This window comes from Leuresthes tenuis, unplaced genomic scaffold, assembly GCF_036924035.1.
Source record: "Leuresthes tenuis unplaced genomic scaffold, fLeuTen1.0.hap1 SCAF_3, whole genome shotgun sequence".
Classification (NCBI taxonomy): domain Eukaryota; kingdom Metazoa; phylum Chordata; class Actinopteri; order Atheriniformes; family Atherinopsidae; genus Leuresthes; species Leuresthes tenuis.
Window position 1 is genome coordinate 3,753,365 of NW_027325357.1, and position 23,410 is coordinate 3,776,774.

Sequence of the window (23,410 nt, forward strand, 5' to 3'; positions counted from 1 at the left end):
ATAACTAACGATGGGTAGGTTTTAATTGTCACGCTGCGTCACCCTAAGCCTGCAGACCTGCCATGTGCAACTGTCTGTAAACGCAAAGATAAATTATCCTTTTTATTGGTGTTCCTGTATTTTATTCCACTGAAGATCAACACCAGATTAAATAAGTTGGCCTATGATTTAAAAGTGAACTTCTCCCTTTATCAGGGACTTCACATCATCGATTCGGCACATTTTACGCCCTTCCTGACCATTCCTGACCATTTATCCGGGCCTGGGACCGGCACTGGCTCATGCTCCCCAGTGGTTAATCGGTTAATCGAACCTGGAACCACCGCGCAGCCCCTATGATTTAAAAGTGGACATGAGCAATGAAATCAAATCCAAAACAAGCAGTTTGTTGTGTGGTTAGCTGGTTTAATTTAAGGTGCAGTAGCATCAAACTTTAAGGCTGCATCAGAAGCCGTGTTGTTGCTGTACTGAATAATGGGGAAAAATCCTCTTTCGTTAGAGATGGTCGTTGTATAAGTTCGCTGCAGTGGGTAAGAATGAGCGGAAACAGGTGCTGCTCGTCATCCCGTGGCTTTACGGTGTGTAAAAACAGGATATTTCTGTGCATCTCCGTCATAAACTACCGTATTTTTCGGACCATAAGGCGCCCTTAACATCCTTTAATTTTCTCAAAAATCGCCTTTAAATGCGGTGCATTAATATGGATTAATTCTGGTTGTGCTTTCTGACCTAGAACCGATTTTATGTGGTACCCGGCGCTCATAAATCTGTCAAAATGTGTTAGCTCGGCCTTGGTAAGCTACGAAGCTGCACTGCTGGATGGATTGAGCATTACGGGCCACCGTAGTCACGATCCTGTGCTACAACATTAAGGTGTGTGCATTAATTCATTTTCTATACCCGCTGCCCCAAAAATGGCTCCTGTTCAGAGACTCAATGCTATCAGTCACGCAGCACAACAAGTGAGCTGAATAAAGTTTATCTGAGTTTTGTTTAATTTAAATGCGCCTTATAGCCCGAGAAATCCGGTTGTCCTTAATTTGAGAGAATGAGAAACTATCCGATCCACTCCTGTTATTTTACTTTGGTTTGACAGTAAAATTCTTCACTGTTCCTGAACATTAAATGATGTCCAACCAGTGTCATTATTTATATAACCACAGTGTGTTTAAGCTGATTATACTTAAGAGAGTAAGATTTGTGTTACTGCAATGCAGCAAACCTGCCTTCAACCCTCATGTGGCCATTTTCACTCACCTGTGTTATATTTACTGCATGTTTCCAAGGAAATATGTGTGTGTTTTCTGTTTTGTGATGCATGTTTTCATGATATACGGTCTTGATTTATAGACTTGGATGCACGTATGTGTGTGTAAATATACCTGTGGGTGTGTTTGTGTGAATCTGCGACAGGAAATTGGCCAAAAAGCAGAAAGAAACTGCCAGCAGCTCCACTCAGCAGCGGGAAATGGGTCCGGTCACCACAGCTGATAAGAGCACCACCAAAGTCAGCACCCTGCACAAAGATGACCCCTTCTCCACCTCCAACCAGGACCTCAATGGGTTTAGTAAGTCAAAATCCTCTGCTGTTCCACCCTGAATGTGCACCATGAACATAGAAACTGCAGCTGGCACCATCATAGAAGTAAATAAGAGTATTTTCTGTCACTTTGACTTTCTCACCGGCCACTTTATCAGGAACACCTTGATAGTAAAAGGTTGGACGCCTTTTGCCTCCAGAACTGCCTTAATTCCTCATGGCATACTTTCCTCAGACTTTGGTCCATATTGACATGACAGCATCACACAGCTGCTGCAGATGTGTCGGCTGCACATCTATGATGGGAATCTCCCGTTCCACCACATCCCAAAGGTCTGTTGGATGGAGATCTGGTGACTGAGGAGGCCATCGGAGTCCAGGGAACTCATTGTGATGTTAAATGAACCAGTTTGAGATGATATGAGCTCTGTGAGATGGTGAATTATCCTGCTGGAAGCAGCCATCAGAGGATGGGACGCTGTGCTCATAAAGGGATGGAGATGGTCAGAAGCAATACTCAGGTAGGCTGCAGCATTTAAACGATGCTCAGCTGGTACTGAGGGGCCCAAAGTGTGCCAAGAACATACCCCCCCCCCACATCATCACACCAGCAGCCTGAACCGTAGCTACAAAGCAGGATGGATCCATGCTTTCATGCTGTTTTCACCAGATTCTGACCCGTCCATCTGAATGTTGCAGCTGAAATGGAGACTCGTCAGACCAGGCAGCGTTTTTCCAGTCTTCTGTTGTCCGGTTCTGGTGAGCCGGTGTGAATTGTAGCCTCAGTTTCCTGCTGTCAGCTGACAGGAGCGGCACCCGGTGGGGTCTTCTGCTGCTGCAGCCCATCTTCTTCAGGGCTCCACCTGTTGTGAGTTCAGAGATCTGCATTCTTTGGTTGGAACGAGCGCTTATTTGAGTTCCTGTTGCCTTCCTGTCATCTGGAACCAGTCGGCCCATTGACCTCTGACCTCTCACATCAACAAGCCATTTTCACTGGATATTCTCTCTTTTTCGGACCGTTCTCTGTAAACCCAGAAAAGTTTAAAGTGGTGAAAATCCCAGCAGATCAGCTGTTTCTGACACACTCAGACCAGCCCGTCTGGCACCAACAGCCATGCCACGTTCAAAGTCCCTTAAATCCCCGTTCTTCCCCACTCTGATGCTCGGTTTGAACTTCAGCAGGTTGTCTTGACCACCTCTACGTGTTTAGATGCAGTGAGTTGCAGCTGATTAGCTGTTTGTGTTAACAGGTGAACCTGATAAAGTGGCCGCTGAGTGTATAACATCTGTGTCTTTGTGTGAGTTTTCTTTTGTTTCCCATTTAAAATTTTAGTTTGTCCTTGTATCTTGTTGAACACATTCCATTTTTCTGTGTCATTACTCACTTTGTCACATTAATTGATCAACTAGCGGACGACTTATTTTCTAATTACTCTCCCCATATGGTCACAGACATCAGCAGTGTGTTGATCTACTTCACCAGCTTCCATCATACTTAAACTCCACTCTTTTTCTTTTGAATTACTCTCCTTGTAATGCCTCGTGCACATCCAGCTACAGCACATGCATGCACATCGCAGTCTCACATCTTTTGGGCTGTGATCTAATGAAAGTTAGCCACTCTGCATTTGTGGGGGCATATTCCCATCTCCTTTGAAAATCACACGTATGTGTGTGTCCGGAATAATTAGACAGGACCTCTCAGGAGGGCTTTTTTCTCTTGAAAATGTCACACTGGCCTTTTGGGAGTGCTTGGCTGTTGAAAGCTATGGTTGAGGGCTAATGCTGGTCATAATTGCCTGCACTCTTCCTCTAACTAGCCACACTGCAGCTCTGATTTACGGTAATGTTTCTGGATTGAAAACCCCTCAGAACAGACTCTTAACTGGAGCTTGTGTGTCTGCATTGTAAAGCTGAGATATTTCAAACAGCCCATAGTATTCACATTCTGGTTTATAAGAAGGAATTGACCAAGTGTAATGTTCAAAAAGAGCACCTCTTGTCTGAAAGGCTTTCTTTTAGCTCCTTTTCTCTGAGAGTCTGCTCTGGGGCAGGTGCACAGCACTCACTGGGCGGATATCCAGATGTGTTGCATGGGATCTTTTAAGTACCACTGAGGAGGCAGTTCAGGGACGTGCACAAAAAGTTCCCCGACACACTAAAGGAGAGGAAAAGCTCAAAAAGCGTCTGACTTCTTCATACTTTAGATTGTTATTTGCTTTCACACTGCCTTAGCTGTTTGTGTGGGCATTTACGATTTTATAGCAGAGAGCTAATATTCTTATTTGCTAATTAAAACATTTGACTTTTCTTTTATTCCAAACACAACAAATTTTGGCTGAATCTGTGAATAGATGCTTAAAGCCTTAAATAAGAAATACTTCTGCAATAACTAGTTAAAAGGGTAAAAGTTACAATTTGAACTTGCTTTTAAGTATAGCCACAGTGAAGGCTGGGAGACGTGGCCAAAAAAAAACTTATTTTTGTAAAAATATTTCTCATTCTGACTATAGAACAGGAGGTGTTAGCTTTCTAGCTAACATCCAGCTGTGTTAACATCTGTTAGCTTCTCTCCTCCCGTCTCTGCTTTCATAAACTGTATTTTAATGCAGCTAAAATCCTGATAAAGCCTTTTTTTTCCTGTTTTATTGTTAGTTATCAGACAACACAGTGACTCAGAATAACAGCAGTTAACACGACACCTTAACCAGCAGCCTCTGATGTTACAGATACAACACGGTCTGATAAAATGAGCTGTTTTTATTCTGGTTGGACTTTGATGTGACTCAGAATATTAGTTTCACATTAACAGTTTACAGGCTGAAGCTACTCTGATGGGCAGAGGCACATTAAGGACAATATGATGCTGTGCTTGTGCAAGCGGGTAGTTCTGGGGACATTTAGACATATATTAGATTAAAAGCAAGTTGCTTTTTCGAAAAAATACAAGACAGAAATGAAAAAAATGTACCGCCCAGCCCAAGCCTCAGCTTCCTTCCGTTCTCTGCTAGCATACTTCTGGTCTCTGCTAGCATACTTCTGTTCTCTGCTAGCATACTTCTGTTCTCTGCTAGCATACTTCTGGTCTCTGCTAGCATACTTCTGTTCTCTGCTAGCATACTTCTGTTCTCTGCTAGCATACTTCTGTTCTCTGCTAGCATACTTCTGGTCTCTGCTAGCATACTTCTGTTCTCTGCTAGCATACTTCTGGTCTCTGCTAGCATACTTCTGGTCTCTGCTAGCATACTTCTGGTCTCTGCTAGCATACTTCTGGTCTCTGCTAGCATACTTCTGGTCTCTGCTAGCATACTTCTGTTCTCTGCTAGCATACTTCTGGTCTCTGCTAGCATACTTCTGTTCTCTGCTAGCATACTTCTGGTCTCTGCTCGCTTCCTTCTCAGCTAACAAGCCGACTGATTTACATTAAAATGCTAACATGAAATGTTCCCTGGTGCTTGTTCTGCTCAGTGGACTCGATATGTGAACTGGCTGCTTTCTGCTGTAGCATTGACGTTGTGCTATCGTGCTAAGCTAATTGGCTTTTACAATGGACACACTGTTCAGTATTTTCTCTTTTCTTTTCTCTGAAGTGTTCCCAAACTTTAGACTCTTTGTCTCCTTGTTGTTTTCTCCGGTTTCCTCCATCAAGTCAAGATGCTACAAATGCAGCACGTTGTACGACAGTAATAAATGTCCGTGTGAAACCGGGCGACCGCTGAGCAGAACATGTTGGTGGGAGTTAAAGCGAAGCATCGAAGCTGATAATTCTTTATAATCGAGTTATTCGAGTTGCTCTGAATTGTTTCAGTCCTGCAGTCGTATTCATGGTTTTAATTAGATGTGTCAGTTGCTCAAAGGAAACAGATTGTATGATTAGATAAATATCATCTCTGTTTCCTTGTCCATGGTTTTAACTACAACAATTAGATGCAATATTGAGTCGTGTTTAAAATCCCTCCTGATTATATATTGGTCTTTTCAACGGCTCCCACCCACCACTGCTAAGTTTGACATATGCTAACTTGTTTGTTAGCTTAGCATTCGTTTTTATGCACAAACGACCTGAAAACTGTAACACTAAGATGACTTGTAGAGTTGTTTGTGGTGATGCAATGTCCTCAGCTGAAGTTAAATATCACATTTCTCACTGGTTGATAACAACTGTGCTGTTACTGTAGCGCAGACCAACCCTCATAAGCTTAAACATGTTGAAAAGTGATCATTTCAGCTGTTTTACACCACCACTGCACCCTTTGTATGCTACTAAACATTATTCTTTTACTGTTAAAATTGCTTTTCTTTGCATATTTGATTTAAAAGAGACCAGACAGAATTGATAATAGAAATATGTCTCAGCATTGAACGCTTTCCTCAGATTACTTGTTAGGAAAATTTATCCCACTCCTTTTCATTAGTTTTTAGTTGTATGTATGTATGGTCTCAAACACGTAGACCAAAACGACAAATCACACACACACATACGCACTTATTGTATCCCCATACCCACCAATCCAGGGTCAGTGCTAATGAGACAGTAAAAACGCTGACACAAGGCAGGGGACCCAATAATATTTGCGCGAATGGCCCCTCGCAGGGCAAATGACCTTTTTGTGTTATTGCATTCTCACCCAGTCGCTGGCTATCGTCACAGGACATTGCTGTCAAAGCAGATTTCTCTTGGTATGCAGGTACACTCCTCTCTGTATTAAAGTGGAGCTTCTTTTTGGGGAGCATTAGCATACAGAGCCGGCATGCATGAGACGAGGGGGATTTTTATCAAACAGGAGGAGAAAATACGTTGTGTTTGGGGGTATTAAAAGAGGAGTGATGCAGAAAAGGGAGGACAATGGAGAAAGAAGATAAAACTTAAATCATCTCCAGCCGGGAGTTTGGGCCATTGTACCAGAAAACAGTAGAGCAAACAGAATATGAATGAGAATTAGGTAAGGGAGGATATTTTTCATCTGAAATTCATATTCATTTTAAGACATCAGAAAGCTTCCAAGCAGTGGATGTCTGTTTTAGTCCAATCTTTGATGTATTACTGTATTTCTAGTATTACACTTGGTTTTTCTATGTAAATACCTGGTTTTCTAATAAAAGTATGAAGTTGCAGACACTTTAATAACTAACTGAGAGTGTGGAGCCCAAGCTGCTGCTGAAACGCTAAATATTTATTATTTACGTCCTGTTCTGAAGCCGGGATTACTGGAGCCTGTCGGGGCACACTTTGGGGGCGAGATAGATGTTAAAGGAAGAAAAGCAGGAAAGCTTCGGAGCAAAACAAAGGAACCTGCAGGACGAACAAAAGAGAGGCGGCACATCGTGTCATCTGCCCAGTGAGCGTGACGGAGGATGGACAGTGTTTCTTCAGCTCAAGTCTTTCCACTTATGGTCACTGGCTTGAATGAGTCGGACTCTGAAATGCACAAAATGCTAACATGCATGATCACTAAGTGGATTTTTAAGGACAGTCAGCTTTGAATGAGCACACACACACACTGTCTACAGTAGCTGCAGGTCTTCTAGATGAATGTGTGTAGGCTGGCTGTGATATCTGGTGTGGATTATTGAGCAGGCTTAGCTAGCGTATAATATGTCACTGTCAGTCTCCCAGCAGTCTCCTAGGTTTTATCTTATTGTGAGTGTGTGTGTGTGTGTGCCTGTGTCTATCCTACATATCATTTATTTATAGAGCCCTAGCAGTCTCTGGCTGTTTGTGAGGGATAGTGTATGTGCAAGGGCGTAGTAGCCATCAGTCACTGTTAAAGAAAGGAAGCCCTCGTGATGAGTCACCTTGATAAACGCCGATAAACGCAGCTCTGTTGACCTTATTCCCGCGGTGGCCAATCTGAAGTGGTCAAAGTGATCCGATCAACTACTCTGATGGCTTTTAGTGACAAAACAGGTTAGTTGAGATGTTTTTCGTCATACTTTATGATGCAACTTCGTGCACTAACTGATGCACGGTGACGGATATTTACCTTCATGTGGAAGGAGGGTTTTAACATTATAAATGCTCTGTCTGGTGTGGAAAATCGGTGCAAATCAACAGAAAAGACAACACATTTCTATCCTAATGCGAGTGTCCTGGCAGCTCAATGAATGGTTTGACAAGGATAATCTTAGTTATGACAACCGGCTCTGCGCACACAGCAGTGCTGACGTGTTGTGTTTGTCAGAACCGTGGGGATGTCTCAGGAAAAAGAGGTTTAAATCAAGTTTAACCGGCTGAGAGCACTACCATAAGCTGTGTGTCAGACCTCCAGGACGTACAACCCGAGCACTTGGTTTTCATTCGCTTCTCCCAGACGAAGAAGGGAAAACTGGGCCATCGCTATTATTAGCTCGGTTTTGGGCACACTACTTTTAATTTTGGGAATATCATATCAAATATCAACAGAAGCCTGTAGCTGTACAGAGTTAATTGTATCTGCATGATAAGGAAAGTTCTGCTGGTGAACAGGAAGTGAACTGAAGCTCCAGGATCATTCCCCTTGTGCTTACACTGTGAGGCTTTTGGCTTTTCTTGGTTAATCTGCAGCACTGAGCCCTGATATTTATCTGCTCTGACATTAAATCCTTGCTGGGATTGACCGTGTTTGGACAGCTGCGACACATGTGGACATGAGGAGCGTTAGCATTGGGATTTCATCTGCTAGCATGCTAACGGCTAACGCTGTTTGGGAAGTGCTTACTTTCATAACTGAGAATACGAATTGAAACATCAAGTGTGAAGCCCTTTTCCTTTTTCCTTGAATCACGCAAACAGACAGTGAGTTTGGTTAAGTCCTGAAGCTGAAAAGCAAACACACGTCGACAGACGTCCGGCAGAACCAGACGCGAGTGAGCTGGCTGGCCTTAAAGAGAGCATATATGGTGGCTCTCTGTGGCAGTTTTCTGCCCACTGACATGCTATCCAGCGCTCCACCAACATCAAGCACTAATGAGGGGAATATCCTTTGGAAAAATGCTCCCAGAGACAAGTGAAGTGTTAACAAGGCGCCATGAAGCTGCGCTACAAAAGGCAGATTCACCTCACCTCCTCTGTCATCATTACTGTCGCTACCTGAGGACTTTGTCACCTGACCTTTAACGTGCGCTGCTTGTCATTTCGGGTCACAGAACAACTCGAATCATTGACCTTCTTGGGTGGACGGTGTCCCTCTGATAGAATGTGGTCCACAGACCAGTTTGTCACTCCTGGCTTTGATCATTCAGAAATAAAACGACGCTGTTTTCCCTTCAAATTCACTCCATTCCTGCGGATACAGAGCGATGAAGTGCCCGGCCGGCTGAACACACAGAGCTGCTGCTATTCTCCTCAGTCGATGGTCTCGCTGGTATTGTTTCGTCATTGGATTTCATTCTTTCCGCTCTCATCCTCACTGTTGTTTGATTTGCCTTCACCTTCAGCGATTAAAAGCAGTTGAATGTATTGAACCCCGCTGGGAACATGTCAAATTTAAGTGCATGTTCATTGGGCTATAACCATTTCTATATTTCAGAATTCAATGTTGGTTGCATTGATGGTGCCATTAGTGTTATTGGATTGTTCCCCATGCTGTTGCGTATTGATTTGCCTTTGTGTACGTTTTCATTGTGAATTGTGTCCTGTGGTGTTCCAGTGTTGATTTCTACATGAAGTCATTCACTTTGACCCTCTTTTCTGACTCTTCCTCACTTGATTCAAACTTTATCGGATGCCTCTGCTGTCCTCTTCTTCATTTTGTTGTTTTTTCTCCTTCTTTCCTCACCCCTTGTCCGCCCCAAACTTCCCGTATCGCTTCCTTTTCTTTATCTTCACATCCTCTCCCACTTTTTCATCCTCTCTCACGCCTTCTTTTTACCCCAGCCTCCCCCTCCCCCTGCTCCTTCTCTGTGCAGGGAAGCAAGACTCTGCAGAGCAAATCCCTGCTGAATTCCTACTACTCAGGTACACACTTAAAAACACACGTGCACACACACAGAATCCTTAGAGGAACCTTTTCTGAGACCATTAAGACTGATGTTTGTCACCGTGTGATGTGCAATAAAACCGAAGCGTGTATATTTCCCTGTATATGTGTACACTGTGTCATTAGATGATTTAAAAGCTTCTGCCACCTGAAGGAAACGTGCACTGCGCTTTATTCTCTGTGACTTACCAGGCAGAACACTGTATGTGTTTAATCTGCTGCTGAGGTGTGTGATCTCGACATGCCTCCACTCAAAGAGCTCGTCTCTCCCATCCTGCCAAGCGAAGCTTGAACTAGTTTTGTTGCCTAAATCTAAGCAGCTGGTCTTGGTACCTGAACACGATCAGACGGTGAGCCTGAAGAAAGCAAATAAAACTAAGAAAACTCGCCTTAAGCATTGATCTCTCTAAACTTGAAATACCTCCATTATTTCTACCTATTAGATGGTTGATAAAACGTTGGCTCATGCAGGAAGAATCGGCTGCAAAACAACAAGTTATTTTTCTGTTTTTAAACTCAAAATAGGTTCTTTGAAAAGCAGTGAAATGTATTAGTGAAATAATGGATGGATATTGTGGTGGTTTGAGCTCAAACTGTGTCCAAGGATCCTCGAGCAAGACACTCGACCCCCACGTTGCCCCCGACAACGCTCATCGATGTCTGATTGTAGAGAAAAAAGGTGATGCCAGATGAAGTGTTTGTGGGAGAATAAGCATTGTGTCTTGAGATGCTACGTTAGTGCAGAACAGAAGGTTTGATTTGACAGAATTTCTTACTTAAAGCACGATGAGGACAGATGTTTAGGCCGGTGAAATGATGGTCTGTGTTTCCGCTGCAGGAGGATAATTGCTGTGAATGTTTGCCACTAATGGTTTGTTTCCTGTTGAATATTTCCCGTGTGCAGTGTCCAAAGAGCCGGTTCCAGCCACCACATCTATAGGTAAGACCAGTTCAACCTCTCTCAGCCATCCCTTGAAATCCAGCTGTTGCCTGTATGTTTGTGTGCCTGCATCTTTGCATCGACGCCCCGCTCACTGTCAGAACCGCAGCTGGAGGCGCTGTAAGCGACGATCAACACAAAGTGACTTTACAGTCGGGCCAGAAGCATTTTCTGGTAACTTCTCTCCGTCTCTTTCTCTTCATTTTCTCCATCTCTGCCCTTCTGTTGGCCAGCTTGATCGATTCTTTGCCAAGAAGCCCTTGGCTCTGGCCTCTGCCAAATGGGACTCGTGCGCTCTTTGCACAAGCGCATCACCTCTAAGGCTTGTTCACACACACAGGCAGGGCTATATGTACCGTGGTGTCATTTGTCCTCCAGCGTTTCTGTTTTCTCCTCATCTTCCAGCCACACCCCCTCTCAGCCATATTCTTGCTTCTTTGTTTGCTTATTTCTTCATGCTTTCCGCCCCCATTTCCCCCCTCCGCCTCTTCATTAAATCACTTTAATTTCTCCTGAAAACATCTCACTTCTCCTCTTTCCTGTGATTCTTTCTCTTCTCCCTCCTCTGCAGGCGTGAGAAGGCAACGGGCATCTTCTGTCAAATCACTGTTGTTAACCAGCTGAATCACCGTTGGCCCTGCTGTGTCCATATGTTCAGCACAAAGCCAGCAGAGAGCTGGAAGCAGACATTCATAGATCACTGTTAGAGAAGCCCACTTCATCTTATCTTCTCTAAAAGGGGAAAAAACAGACCGACCACAGCCAAGTGGGGGGAAAAGTAGCCGAAAGAGGAACTGTGAGGGAGGAAAATAGATGATGGAGGAACAGCTTCTCCTATTTTCACCTGATTTACTGAAATCTGTGCCATTTTGCTGATGCACATCAGGGCATGATGAAGCAGAATGCAAAAAAATGCTCGAGCGATTTATGCCTTGGCAGAAATTCCCTGTCATGCATCTTCATGGAATGACATTAGCATTTCACAGAGCCATCTGTTCTCACTACAATTAGACAGAAAATCAAGAGATGTAAAACCAAACTTTGATCATGACTGTGAGGAAAAGTCTGCTGCTCGTAACAAAGATGGAAAATGCAGGAAATTGACCGTAGAATGGAGCGAATGCATGACACAGCAGAAAATGTACGATGCAGAGCACCTACTGATCCTCCTATCTTTAGTTAATCCATCTTGAATCTGTCTTTGTTTCCACCTGTTCAGGCCTCCTTTCTCCAGTTAAGCACATTTCTCTTTTTCATGATGTTGTCTTTTCTTTACCTTTATCCCAGGATCATCCCTCCAGTCGTGCATTGTCCCACCAATCCCACAGCTTTATCATCGCCTCTTAAGTCCATCCATATTCATCTCACAGCCTTGGCGCTGGTTGCACGTCATGCTGAGCGTTGCAATTATGTTATTGAGTGAAGCAGTAAATTAGTGGATGGTGGATCTACAAATCGACTACCAAGCCGGTTTCCATTAAGACCAAAGGCCCGAGAAAAAGAGGAGTGAAATGGGGAAAAAACGTTTGTTTGCTCCTTAACAGAATGGTTTGTTTTCCACTTTAATCCAAGCTGAGATGTTTTGCTGATGGGTTTAAAGGCCTGAAATTTAAAATGACCAAAGAGTAATGGAACTGAATTTAATCAGAAAGCACAGTCAAGCTTTAAGGTAGCCGTGGGTATACTTCATCAGTTTAATTACTTTCAGTCCGTATTTTTATTACAAAGACAACACATCGGGTTGGTTTCCTGTAATAATACAATCACCGTATATTTAAATAATATATAAAACAGCCTCTGTTTTGCCTCAAGGAAACAAACCTTAGTCCCACAGCCTGATTAATGTTCTAACAGCGAAAAGAGGTAGAAAGCAAACAATAAGCAGTGCACATCTGAGGGCTGCAGCTAACGACTATTTTGATAGTCGACGAGTCATCGATTATTGAAACGATTAATCAATTAATTACTAATTAAAATAATCCAAAACTGAAAAAGGATGCATTCAAGCCATATCTATTTATTTATTAACCATATTATATTTTGTCTTTTAACATTAACTGAAAATGCTAAGTAGAGTGCGGCTGTAATGCACCAAACAGTCAAATCAATACCAAAGAGTGAAAAAGAACACAGCCTGGTTCTAACTTTGGACTGAAGTTGAATGATACAATCTTAATTTTAATGTTAAAATCCAAGACAACTCCGCTTATTTATAGCTAGCAGGCTACGCTAACAAGCTAAATATCTCACCAGAGCTCCAACCTGCTTCCTCTTCAAATGTTCATGCCTGACAGACATGCTCCGGTGATACGTGACGTCGGATTTACAGAACTTGCAGGTAATCTATCTTTTCTGGGTGTTGAGGGTGAAATGCTGCCAGACCCTGGACACTTTTGGACGATAATTCAGCCGCAGCCATTTCACTGAGTTTCTACAGGTCATCTCCGCTATTAGCATCTCTAAGCAGAGATAGGTAGGAAGTGAGATGACTCACTCCGTACGAAAAATGACGTAACCGACAATTAAATACGTCGGCGACTAATTATGTTATTGATTTTTGTCGACAACCTATTATTTACCATAACGTGCATGCGTCTCTAAGCAGAGATAGGAGGGAAGTGAGATGACTCACTCCGTACGAAAAATTATATTCAGCTCGACAGCGTGAAAAAGAGTGTGATGACGTAACCGACAATTATCGACAATTAAATACATCGGCGACTAATTATGTTATCGATATTTGTCGACTAATCGTTGCACCCTTACTCTGTGTTTATGGCTAAATCAGCTTCAACAGTTCATACGCAGAGATGTGCTAAATCCACGAGGTTGATCATTTCCCAGCTGGCCTCCAAATCAGCTGAATTCAGTTTGAAAGTAAGACTCCAACATTTAGACAGGTTCCAACACTTTTCAGGCCTTTGGAAAAGGGATTTTACTACCAGCGCTTTGAATGGTGCCGGTGAGTTTTAGTGGTTCAAAGGGAGAGGTGCATGCATTCAGTGAGAAGGACGTTATAAGGAGGGCTTTGATGGAGACGTGCACAGATCAAAGGGAGGAGGAAGGAGCTCGAGGAAATCCGCTATGCAATGCAGACCTGGGTTTAGCTGTTTGTTTGTCTTCTTCTTGAGTCCGTTTCTCCTTAGCTCAGGTGTTTTCTTAGGTATGGAAATGGCCATCCATGCATTATCCAACATGCACCTAAGTATGCACATACATATGGAAGAGACGAGGACACAGTTACGCATATTTGGATAAGTTCACAAATATCCATCTGCACATACATCCAGTGCAGTGTTAACAGCGGTGACATAAATCCCGTGGATCAGTAGAAAGCTATCGCAGCATAGCATGCATTTCATGTGCAAACACGTTTTCCTCCAAAAATCAATTTCTCAGACAGCGATGTGCGTTAAAAGGTTACGTAACACTGTTCTCTGTCAGCTCACAAAGCAAGCGTCAGCCTTTAGTGCCGTGCCAAGGACAGGCCTTCACCGCTGTTAACACAGAAGTCATGATTTACCATGGATCAGGAGCCTTTTGTGGTTAATTAGGTGCACTCAGTCGCACAAATACCATGACACACACACACACATACAGGGGAAACGCTCCTGTTTGCCTTTTCTCTGGCATTTAAACAGCACCAGATCCAGGAAATGTAAACAGAAAAGCTCTAAAAATCTGTGTTTTTGAGGTAGATTTTGCAGAATGCTGGCAGCTTGAAGATATTTGCATGAATATTGTGAGGAGGAATGTGCAGATGAAAGCAGAAAAGGATTCTTTCTTTTCCATTTAGAAACTAAAGCTGGAGTTTATTTCTCTTCTTTCAATTCTGTTCATGCATGGAGCGCAAACCACCCAGCTGTTCGTGGTTGGAGAGCAGCTTCGTGTTGCTGCAGGCTTGTTTTGATCCGAGGTTACTTGAAAGGTGCCTTTCTTTGACAATAGATTAATAAGAATGGATGGAATCTGAATAAGTGACTTGTCGGGCATTGAAAAAGGGGAAAGCGAAGGATCATTGAGTCTTTTTTTCCATATTTCACTGAAGTAAAAGGATGCAGTCCCACCTGGCAGCCCTCAGCGAGGTGATATTTTGTGTCTTTTTGTGGATATTTGGAGAACGCACAGCGGCTGGAACACTTTGCACTGAGCCTCTGCAGAGTGGAAGATGGTCCAGAGATACCACCTGTGCAGAAAGCACATCATTTCTGTCCACACTCCTGCTTGTATTGGAAGCAGTTCTTCCACAGCATTACTGAAAGGCAATTATTTTCCCAGTCTAGTTCAGCATAGCATTAGGCTGCATGTAAGGTGATTATGGCTAATGGTAGTCATTTTGTTTGGCCATAATGTGGCACTGCTGGGTAATTGAAGGTGAGTGCAGCTGAGAGATAGTAATTTTTAACCTTTATGGTCTCAGGCAAGATTGAGCCTCTGTGCTGCTTTCCAGCCACATCTTGACTGCCTGCTTATACAGCTCACATCGAGTGTTCTGCTTCAATCTGTGAGCCAGGTTGTCTCAGGCTGTCTCCAAGGCAGTAGACATATTACAGAACAAACATACCAAAACGGTCCCTAAACGGAGAGGATAAAGAAGATGGAAGCTTATTTTTACTGCAAACTGCTGGTTTGGTAGTTAGGTTAAGGCATCCGTCATGATTTTTAAAGGGCAACATGCAGATTAGTAACATTTTTGGGCTGTTTTATCATCGAGTTTAACAACGAGAAATCCGGATCCACAAAGTTTAGATGCCGAGGAGATGGAAGACGTAAAGAAAAGACAAGTATCAGGAGAAATAATGTGGGAGAAAATGAGTTGTGGTGTGAAGAGACGCCGAGGAGCACCGAGTCGCTGAGTTAGCAACGTTAGCTAGCAGCTGCTAACACCGTGTTCACCGGATTGTAAAATGCCACCATCTTTAAAAAACCTTTAAACACCCTTTGCTTTCATACTCTGGGGTCCTGGCAGCCTGATGCCAATGGAGACATGCAGCAGAAGCAGCTGCACAGTGTGAACCCCTGTTTGCCATCAGCCTCACACTGTTCTGCTGCACCTGCACAAAGAGCATCCAGGCAGGCACCAAAGGGAACCGTTTGAGCTTCTTTAGATCCTAGAAACCAGTTTCTTTGTCCCGAAGGCCGCTCTTTGTGCACCAACTAACTCTATCAGAGCTACAAATGTTCATTAATCACTAATATTGTACAGAGTGATGAGGCACAGACCCCCCCCCACCCACACATTTTATTTAAGATGATGCATTTCTTCACATAAATTGGGTCAAATTGATTTTCACTGAACATTTTGTGCAATATGTACGTTGTAAATAAGATACGATGTTGTTAAAGGATTATAAATGAGTCAGACAGACCAGTGGAAGAAGCCTTTAGTCTGGTGCACTGGTGGAAAGCTGGGCTCATCTGGATCTGGATCTGGAGCGTTATTTCCCTCGATACTTAGTTCCCTCTAAACTTGTAACGAATTGTGAATAATTGTGGTTAGCAGGAGTTAACAGAGAAATGTGTGGAGGACGGCGCATCAAAGTACCAGACACATAAAACGTTATCGGAAATGATCTGAAATACTGGCTGTCTCATTATAATCGGATAGCAAAGCCAGCAGAGTTGACTTACTTCAGAGGGCAGACCACCGTGATGCCGTCATCTTGCCTCAATTTTTCCCACCACCAAGCGGTCGTTGCTTTAAAACAACTAATTACATTTGTAAGGCTCATAAATGCTGGCATTTTAGAATATTACAAAGTAAATGTGTAATAACCATGGGGTGCTGGGATATTCTCTTCTACACAGACCCACAATTATTCACAATTCGTTACAAGTTTAGAGGGAAATAAAGCTCGACTCGGATGAAAAGGTAGCTTTCCACCAGTACCTAAATGCACCATGCACGGACGAATCTGTGAGGCTTCCCGGAGCCATGAAAAGAGTCACTGATTTATAGCTTTGTGCGTGCGTATTTAACCATTTGTGTGCAGGAGACTTTTTGAATTCCTAATTATCGTTTTGTCCCTAACTTCGAGCAAGTTACACACGCTCAAGTCAGATGTTTTGAGTCGATTTTCTCTCCATAGATGTAAGTCTCTGTTGAAAATACTCCGAATTAGTAATAAAGTTCCACTAAAATCTAATCAAATATTATTTGAATCCCTCACATTCATGTCATTTGTCTTCATGCATCATTCAGAAAAGAGTCGGACGCATAATAAGCTCATATAATCACATGATCGCAGTCATTTTACCGTACAAAAACAGGTTTTTATGTGTAAATCTGGTGCACTTTGATAGACGTTTATGGGGTTTGGCCCACAGTACTTTTCTGTCTTTGCAGGCCTAAGATGCTCTCTGGGAGTAAATTACAATTAGCATTTTTAATCAGAGTTATCTGTGCAACAGCTAATCAAACAGACTAAAATGAGACTTTGAGTTCAGAAAGAAACTCTGGTGTGAGGCACATTTGTCTGTGCAGCAGCTTGGTGACTTCACTGATCGCTCTGAAGGTAACTCGTGCAGAAACAACACCCGCCCACACAGGCATGGATGTCTCCGGTGTCTTTAAGTCAGAAAAGGAGAGTCCTTCCATGCACACACACACCTTCGTGCTGATTGCAACACAAACACAGACTGGGCTGGACTTTGTGAGTCAGTTATTTCTTTCCTCGTGTCATAAAATGAGCTAAACCACAGGGATTTTGTCTAGACCAGTTGATCTGTGACCTTCAGTGCAGATATATATCCTGCTGGTGATGCCTCTCTTTTTCCCCTCCATACACCCTCCATCTTGGTGTCTCTATTTCTCCGTCTTTCATTCAGTCCGTCCTCTCCTTTTAGCTCTCACGCTGCAAAGCAATTAAGAGCATGATGTTTTTTTTCTTTTGTTTCCCAACATCGATGTCTTTGCTCCTTTCATTTTCAGTCAGGATTCTGTACCCCACGTTTTTAATGGAAGCGCCTCTTTTCCCTTCACTATGTTGAGGAAAAAAGCAACTTGTCAAAGGAAAGAACACCTTGTGCCTAATAGGGCTGCAGCTAACGACTACTTTGATAGATTATTGAAACGATTAATCGACTAATTGGTTAATTACTAATTAAAACAATCCAAAACTGAAAAAGGATACGTTCGAACCATATTTTATCTTGACATTAACATTAACTGAAAATGCTAAGAAGAGTGTGGCTGTAATGCACCAAACAGTCAAATCAATACCAAAGAGTGAAAAAGAATACAGCAACTTTGGACTGAAGTTGAATAATACAGTTTTAATGTTAAAATCCAAGACAACTCCGCTTATTTATAGCTAACAGGCTACGCTAACAAGCTAAATATCTTCCAAATGTTCATGCCTGACAGTCGTGCTCCATGATACATGAGGTCGGCTTTACAGAACGTGCAGGTAATCTATCTTTTCTGGGTGTTGAGGGTGAAATGCTGCCAGACCCTGGACACTTTTGGACAAGAGGACGATAATTCAGCCGCAGCCATTTCACTGTTTGTACAGGTCATCTCCGCTATTAGCATCTCTAAGCAGAGATAGGTAGGAAGTGAGATGACTCACTCCGTACGAAAAATGACGTAACCGACAATTAAATACGTCGGCGACTAATTATGGTATCGATTTTTGTCGACTAATCGTTGCACCCTTAGTGCCTAAAGGTGGTTAATCGACCACACCAACGTGTGTACATGCACTATAAAACAAGAACTTTTTAATGGCTCGGTGTATAACATTTCCCCCATTAGACACCAACAGTCCTGTATTATTAAGTGCTCATAACAAGAGGAGCACAGATCAGCAGACCTTAGATTACTCGAGACAAACTCGTCTAATTTGATATTTATTATTTTGATTCATATTGTTTATCCGCTCAGAGCTGTTGTTGGGCTCAAAGATCTTTCATTTCTGCTTCCTTCCCCCTCCCACCCCTGGACAACAACTGAGCTGCATTCTCAATCTTTTATGTTAGCGTCTTACTGTTCCTCTGCAGCCTCTAATGTCTTTCATATATCAGAGATTTTTCATCCATACCAAAGAGAATTCACCGGCCCAGCTAAGCAGCAGAGAAATGAAGTTGAACTTGACCTTGTGCTTCGCAGACAGACAGAAAGGAAGAGGAGCAGAAGGCAGAGAGACGGACTTACCAGCCACAGCTTTATTACTTTGTTTTTAAATGCAAAGATTTCTCTCTCCCAGCAGCTCGAGTGCATCCAGCTTTTAACCTTTAATGCTGAGAGCTTTTCAGAGCATGATATTTGCATTTTAGAGCGCCGTCCGTTCACAGAGACGCGTCTTCCTCAAGTTAAATGTTTTGTTTGTGGTTGTGTACAAGTCTAAAATCGGTGCATTACTGCACGTTTGCTCTCATTAAAATGAAGAAGAGCGTAGTGTTATCCACCTACTACTGTAATTTCCAGTACATGAATGATGCATATGCTTTGTGTGTATGATATTCATAATTTTAATTTCCGTACCAATTATTGTTCGAGTCTTCAGCATCTTAATTACTCAGGGTGTGCATGTGCCGGCTGATGCATGCTGTAATTAATGAAAGCAGATTCAGATGTCGTCTTCCTCTCTGCTACAGACGTTCATTTGCTGCTATAATTAAGTCACTTCCTCTGTATGACTGGATATAAGGGGAATTAGAAGTCGCATCGATCTTATTTGTGGGGTTTTGCTGGGAACTGTGAATTTCTGAAAACCATCGAAGAAGAAAACGTGACCACGAGTCGGACTCCTCAGGAGGTCTACACGTGTTTTTTCTTAGTTTTTTGTTTTTTCACTCATCTGTTTTCATTGTAACAGCTGGATTTAAAAAGATTTCGCTGCTTTCCATTGGTTTTTTCTGTCATCAGCGCATCATTTCATACTCCTCGGGGCTGTAGTTTAAGACCACTCCAGTCATCCGTGAACCTCACAGCGTAATCGCACTAAAAGTATTTAGCTGTTTTCATCTCAGACGGTTAAAAATCTTTCAAATCAACGATTTGTTGTTCTTGATCTGAAAAGACTCTCATCAAAGTGCCTCTTTAACCACTTTAGCGTTGGATTCTTTGGTTAAATTAACTAAATTTCACTTTTGTCACCGAGAAGGAGCTTCTCTGTCCATGTTGTCTCCTGAGAGACTTCACCTGAGTTACCTGCTGACGCTGTGTGTGACATCATCAGCTAAGTTGTTGCTAAGCTACAAAAACAACACCCCAACCCACTGATGGAGACCTGAAGATTTCTGCTCCACCTTCCTCTCTGCTGCACTCTGCTCTCTGCTGTTTTCTGTCCTTAACAAAGGCATAACTTCCCTTTGGGGGTTCATAAAGTATTATTGAGTTAAGCTGAATTGAGTTAAAAAAAGTAGCGTGTGCTCTCACTAATGAAATAGCTGCACTTTCACACCACATTGTTACAATAAAAGCCAGACGTTGTCTGGGTTTTTTTGGCCAGTGTAAATAAGATCATGAAGTAATGCACGAGGTGGCCATTTGTGCAGCTTTTAATCCTGCAAAGTTACCAAACAAATGACGGCTGCAGTGCTACATAAAAACGTTCCAGCTGCGACTGTGAAATGGAAAATAGCATCAAAATAGCATCAAAATACAGGTGGAAGGGCAGGTTGGAAGGTATGGAAGGAGTTAAGAGTTAACGCAGTAATACCAAGAGCCCAAGTCATCCATAACTGAGTCTTAATAAAGTCACAGGGTAGGAAGAAGGAACTTTATAGCACACTGCCAAGCATGAAGGACTGCATTAACATACACACTCACTGACAACATAAACGGCCTTCGTGCTCACGATTGTCTCTCTCTAAATCAGTTCCTTCCTCCTACGTCGTCAACACACACATACACCCACACGTGCACACACACGCTTGCACACCTTTGCGCCTGTGGGGTCAATAAATCTCCCCATTAGCATTGAGATGTCTTCATCTTAGTCAGTGTTGTGGAGCTACCGCTATGACTCCATTTCATGCCTGGCTTAATGCATATTTGACCTTGGTGAGTTTAGCATGCACACACACACACTGAGGGGTCTGCGTACACATGCATGAGTGTGTATTGATGCAGGAAAAGACAAGTGCTATATGTCCATGTGCTGTGCTTGAACTGAACTATTTGCATTCAAACACACCCTAACCTTGAAGGCAGCAGCTTGAAGCCTCAGGCAGTGTTTGTGTGTACATAGTTGTATGAAAATTCTCCCTGGCTGACGATTTGTGATATCGGATGGCTGCGTTTGTTGTACTTTTGAACATTTATTCTTGTTGGTGCTTCCTGTCCTTATGTGAGCACTAAATCCTAGATTGCTCCCACTGGCCACCATCTTGTATGTCAGCTGAATGCGCTCAGTGTCTGTTCGTGACTCAGAGGGAAAGTGTTGTCCTGGATTTTTAGTGCTCTCTAATTCACAAATTTTTGGTGGTAGTGGGAGTTTAAACGCATTCATTATGTCTACAGAAAGGAAGAAGTAGGCAGATAATGCCTCCAAAAGAGAAGCAATTAAGAGAGGAACAGAAAAAGCAACGGGTAGAGAGGAGAAAAGGAGGTGGGAAGAAGGTCTTCTGACATCCTGAAATTATCTTTAAATATCATTAAGTTTGAAAAAAATGCTTTTGGGAGGTTAGGAAACAACAGACAAAGGGCTCAGGAGTTGGATCCTCATGGTGCTGCTTGTTAAAACAAGAAAGAAGTCATAGAAACAACACGACTGACAGATTTTCTGTTGTTATACAGCATCCTGGGGTCAGATGAGAAAAGAACCGTAGCAGGCTGGAAAGTCTTGCTTATTGTTTTATATATTTTTATTATTATTATATATATTCCTCGATAGTAATATGAAACACAGTCGATTTACTTTTCGATAGATTACATTCGTCCATCTTTTGACAGACGATACAAATAGCCAATGACAACGAGATTTGCGTCAAATGGATGCTAAAAGTTATGGACCGATATATCCAAAACAATATATCGTGATGTGACTTTTTCCCATATCGCCCAGCTCTAGTGTAAATACAGCAGTATCATCAGCATACATTTGTAGGTCTGTATCGTGACAAATCTGCGGGAGATCGTTGAGGTAGAGACTAAACAACGGAGGGCCTAACGCAGAGCCTTGTGGAACACCTGTAGAACACTTTCTATTACCAACCCGAACACTGTTAACTTTAACACACTGTGGCCCTTCAGAGAGGTATGAAGGGATCCATATCAGGGCTTTTGATTCAGAAAACTTTGAGGTGAGAACATTGTAACGCCAAGCTGCACTGCATGTGCGTCAGAGTTGTCAGTATCGAGGTATAATGCTAGTTGTTTAATACCGGCAATGCACTGATAGGCTTATAATAACTGACTTAATTTCTTCATAAGTTTCCAATCACTTGAGAAGTTTGAATTAAAGATTTATTTCCTAATTTCTTCGCTTGCTCTTATGATTTCTCTCTCTCCTGAACTCAAACACCTCTTCTTCTGTCTGCCCTTTTCAGCTCTAATTCTCCATCACCTTCTTATTCTGTCATTTACTCTTTTATCACTTCTTCCACACAACAGGATTTGCCAGCTATTTTGAGTCACTCATTGTAAGCCCATTAGATATGCTTCCCCGTTGTTTCACTCTCTCACACACACACCAAAGTAGGAGCTGCACAGTGACCCATGTGGCCGACTCATTCTTCATTTGTCAGGGGAAGCCGGTGTTTGGATTGGATTTTTTGGCGAAGCCACTTTCGGCCACTAATAAATCTGCAGCCATCATTAACATGCAAATAGCTCTATTAAGAAAACATGGAGTCGTGTATTTTCATATCACAGGTCTTTTTTCCTTCTGAAACACATGAACACACACATGCACACGCTCTTAATTCATTGAGTCTTTTGGCCCGACTGGTTGTCAAAAGCCATTTTACCTCATCAGTGAACAGAATGACTTTTTATTTATTAAAGCCACAACTGAAATATTGTTTCGCACCATTTGAGAATTCCTGATGTCTGATATTAATCTAAAATAGGCTCCGTTGGACTTGACAACTAATTGCCCTTCTTTCCTCTTTCTTTTCATGCCATTTCCTTTTCTTTCTTTTGTAATACTTTTCCCCCATTGGCTCCTTTTCTTAGCCCAACTTAAGTCATGAACACGGTTCTTTCTGTGTGTAAAGGAGAGAAATTACAGTCGATTGTCTTAATGTTGCAGCCTTCAATCAGGGGTGTTCACTTACTCACTTCATCAGCTGTCATTGTTAATCTTCTTTCCTACGTGCACTGTACAGTGTGCAAAGGAAATGTGTAATGAATATGTATGCAGAGGTGGGCCATAGAAGGGTGGTCGTTGTTATGGTAACATCTCTCTGTCTTTATTTGCAGATGGTAGCCAGCCATCGCTTGCTCAGCCCTCCCTGACCCTGCAGAGTTTTCCTTACGGAGGCTGCGAGTCCGTGGAGCTCTCCTACCAGAGTGGTACGTGCACGCAGTTGAGTGGTTTGTGGCTTTGTTGGTTAGTTAGCTGATTAGTAGGGAAGCTGGACAGTGAGACAGTTAGGTCAGGCATGAATGAAGGTAGGTACATGCTGCATAATGCAGATTCAGAGCCAAACTCTATCTTTGAACCAGTTCTTTTTGTACTGGAGCTCTGCCTCCAGCCCATGGAAAACTGATGCTACAGCGGCACTCTTTGCTGGTCCAGAACCTCTCACATCAGGGGTCATGACTCCCAAACAGACCAACTGCATGTAAAATCTAGAGTGTAGCATCCAGTCTACGTAATTCAAGACATATCATTAAAAAACGATCCTCAACATGGATAAGCTCAGTGTTGCTCTCATTTTCCTGCTGTTAACATCCTCTGTTGTGTTTGAACGCTGCAGAGAGCTGCATTCACAGTCACTATTTCACCTGAATCTATCAACACATTTCCAGCCTCTTTTACCAACATTGAATCGTTTTGAAATTGCCAGCCATCTTTTATT

The 23,410-nt window shown here is 42.6% G+C and overlaps 1 protein-coding gene across 9 annotated transcripts in view; it reads left to right on the forward strand.

The window, feature by feature from the left end:
• ptprt (protein tyrosine phosphatase receptor type T) overlaps positions 1 to 23,410 on the forward strand; it is a 348,700-nt gene that overhangs the window by 270,037 nt on the left and 55,253 nt on the right. For all 9 annotated transcript variants that reach the window (XM_072381466.1, XM_072381458.1, XM_072381459.1 and 6 more), the window contains 4 exons: positions 1,414 to 1,568; positions 9,396 to 9,476; positions 10,403 to 10,438; positions 22,809 to 22,901. In XM_072381466.1, coding sequence (XP_072237567.1) covers positions 1,414 to 1,568; positions 9,396 to 9,476; positions 10,403 to 10,438; positions 22,809 to 22,901 — 365 coding nt within the window. The remainder of the gene's footprint in view (positions 1 to 1,413; positions 1,569 to 9,395; positions 9,477 to 10,402; positions 10,439 to 22,808; positions 22,902 to 23,410) is intronic.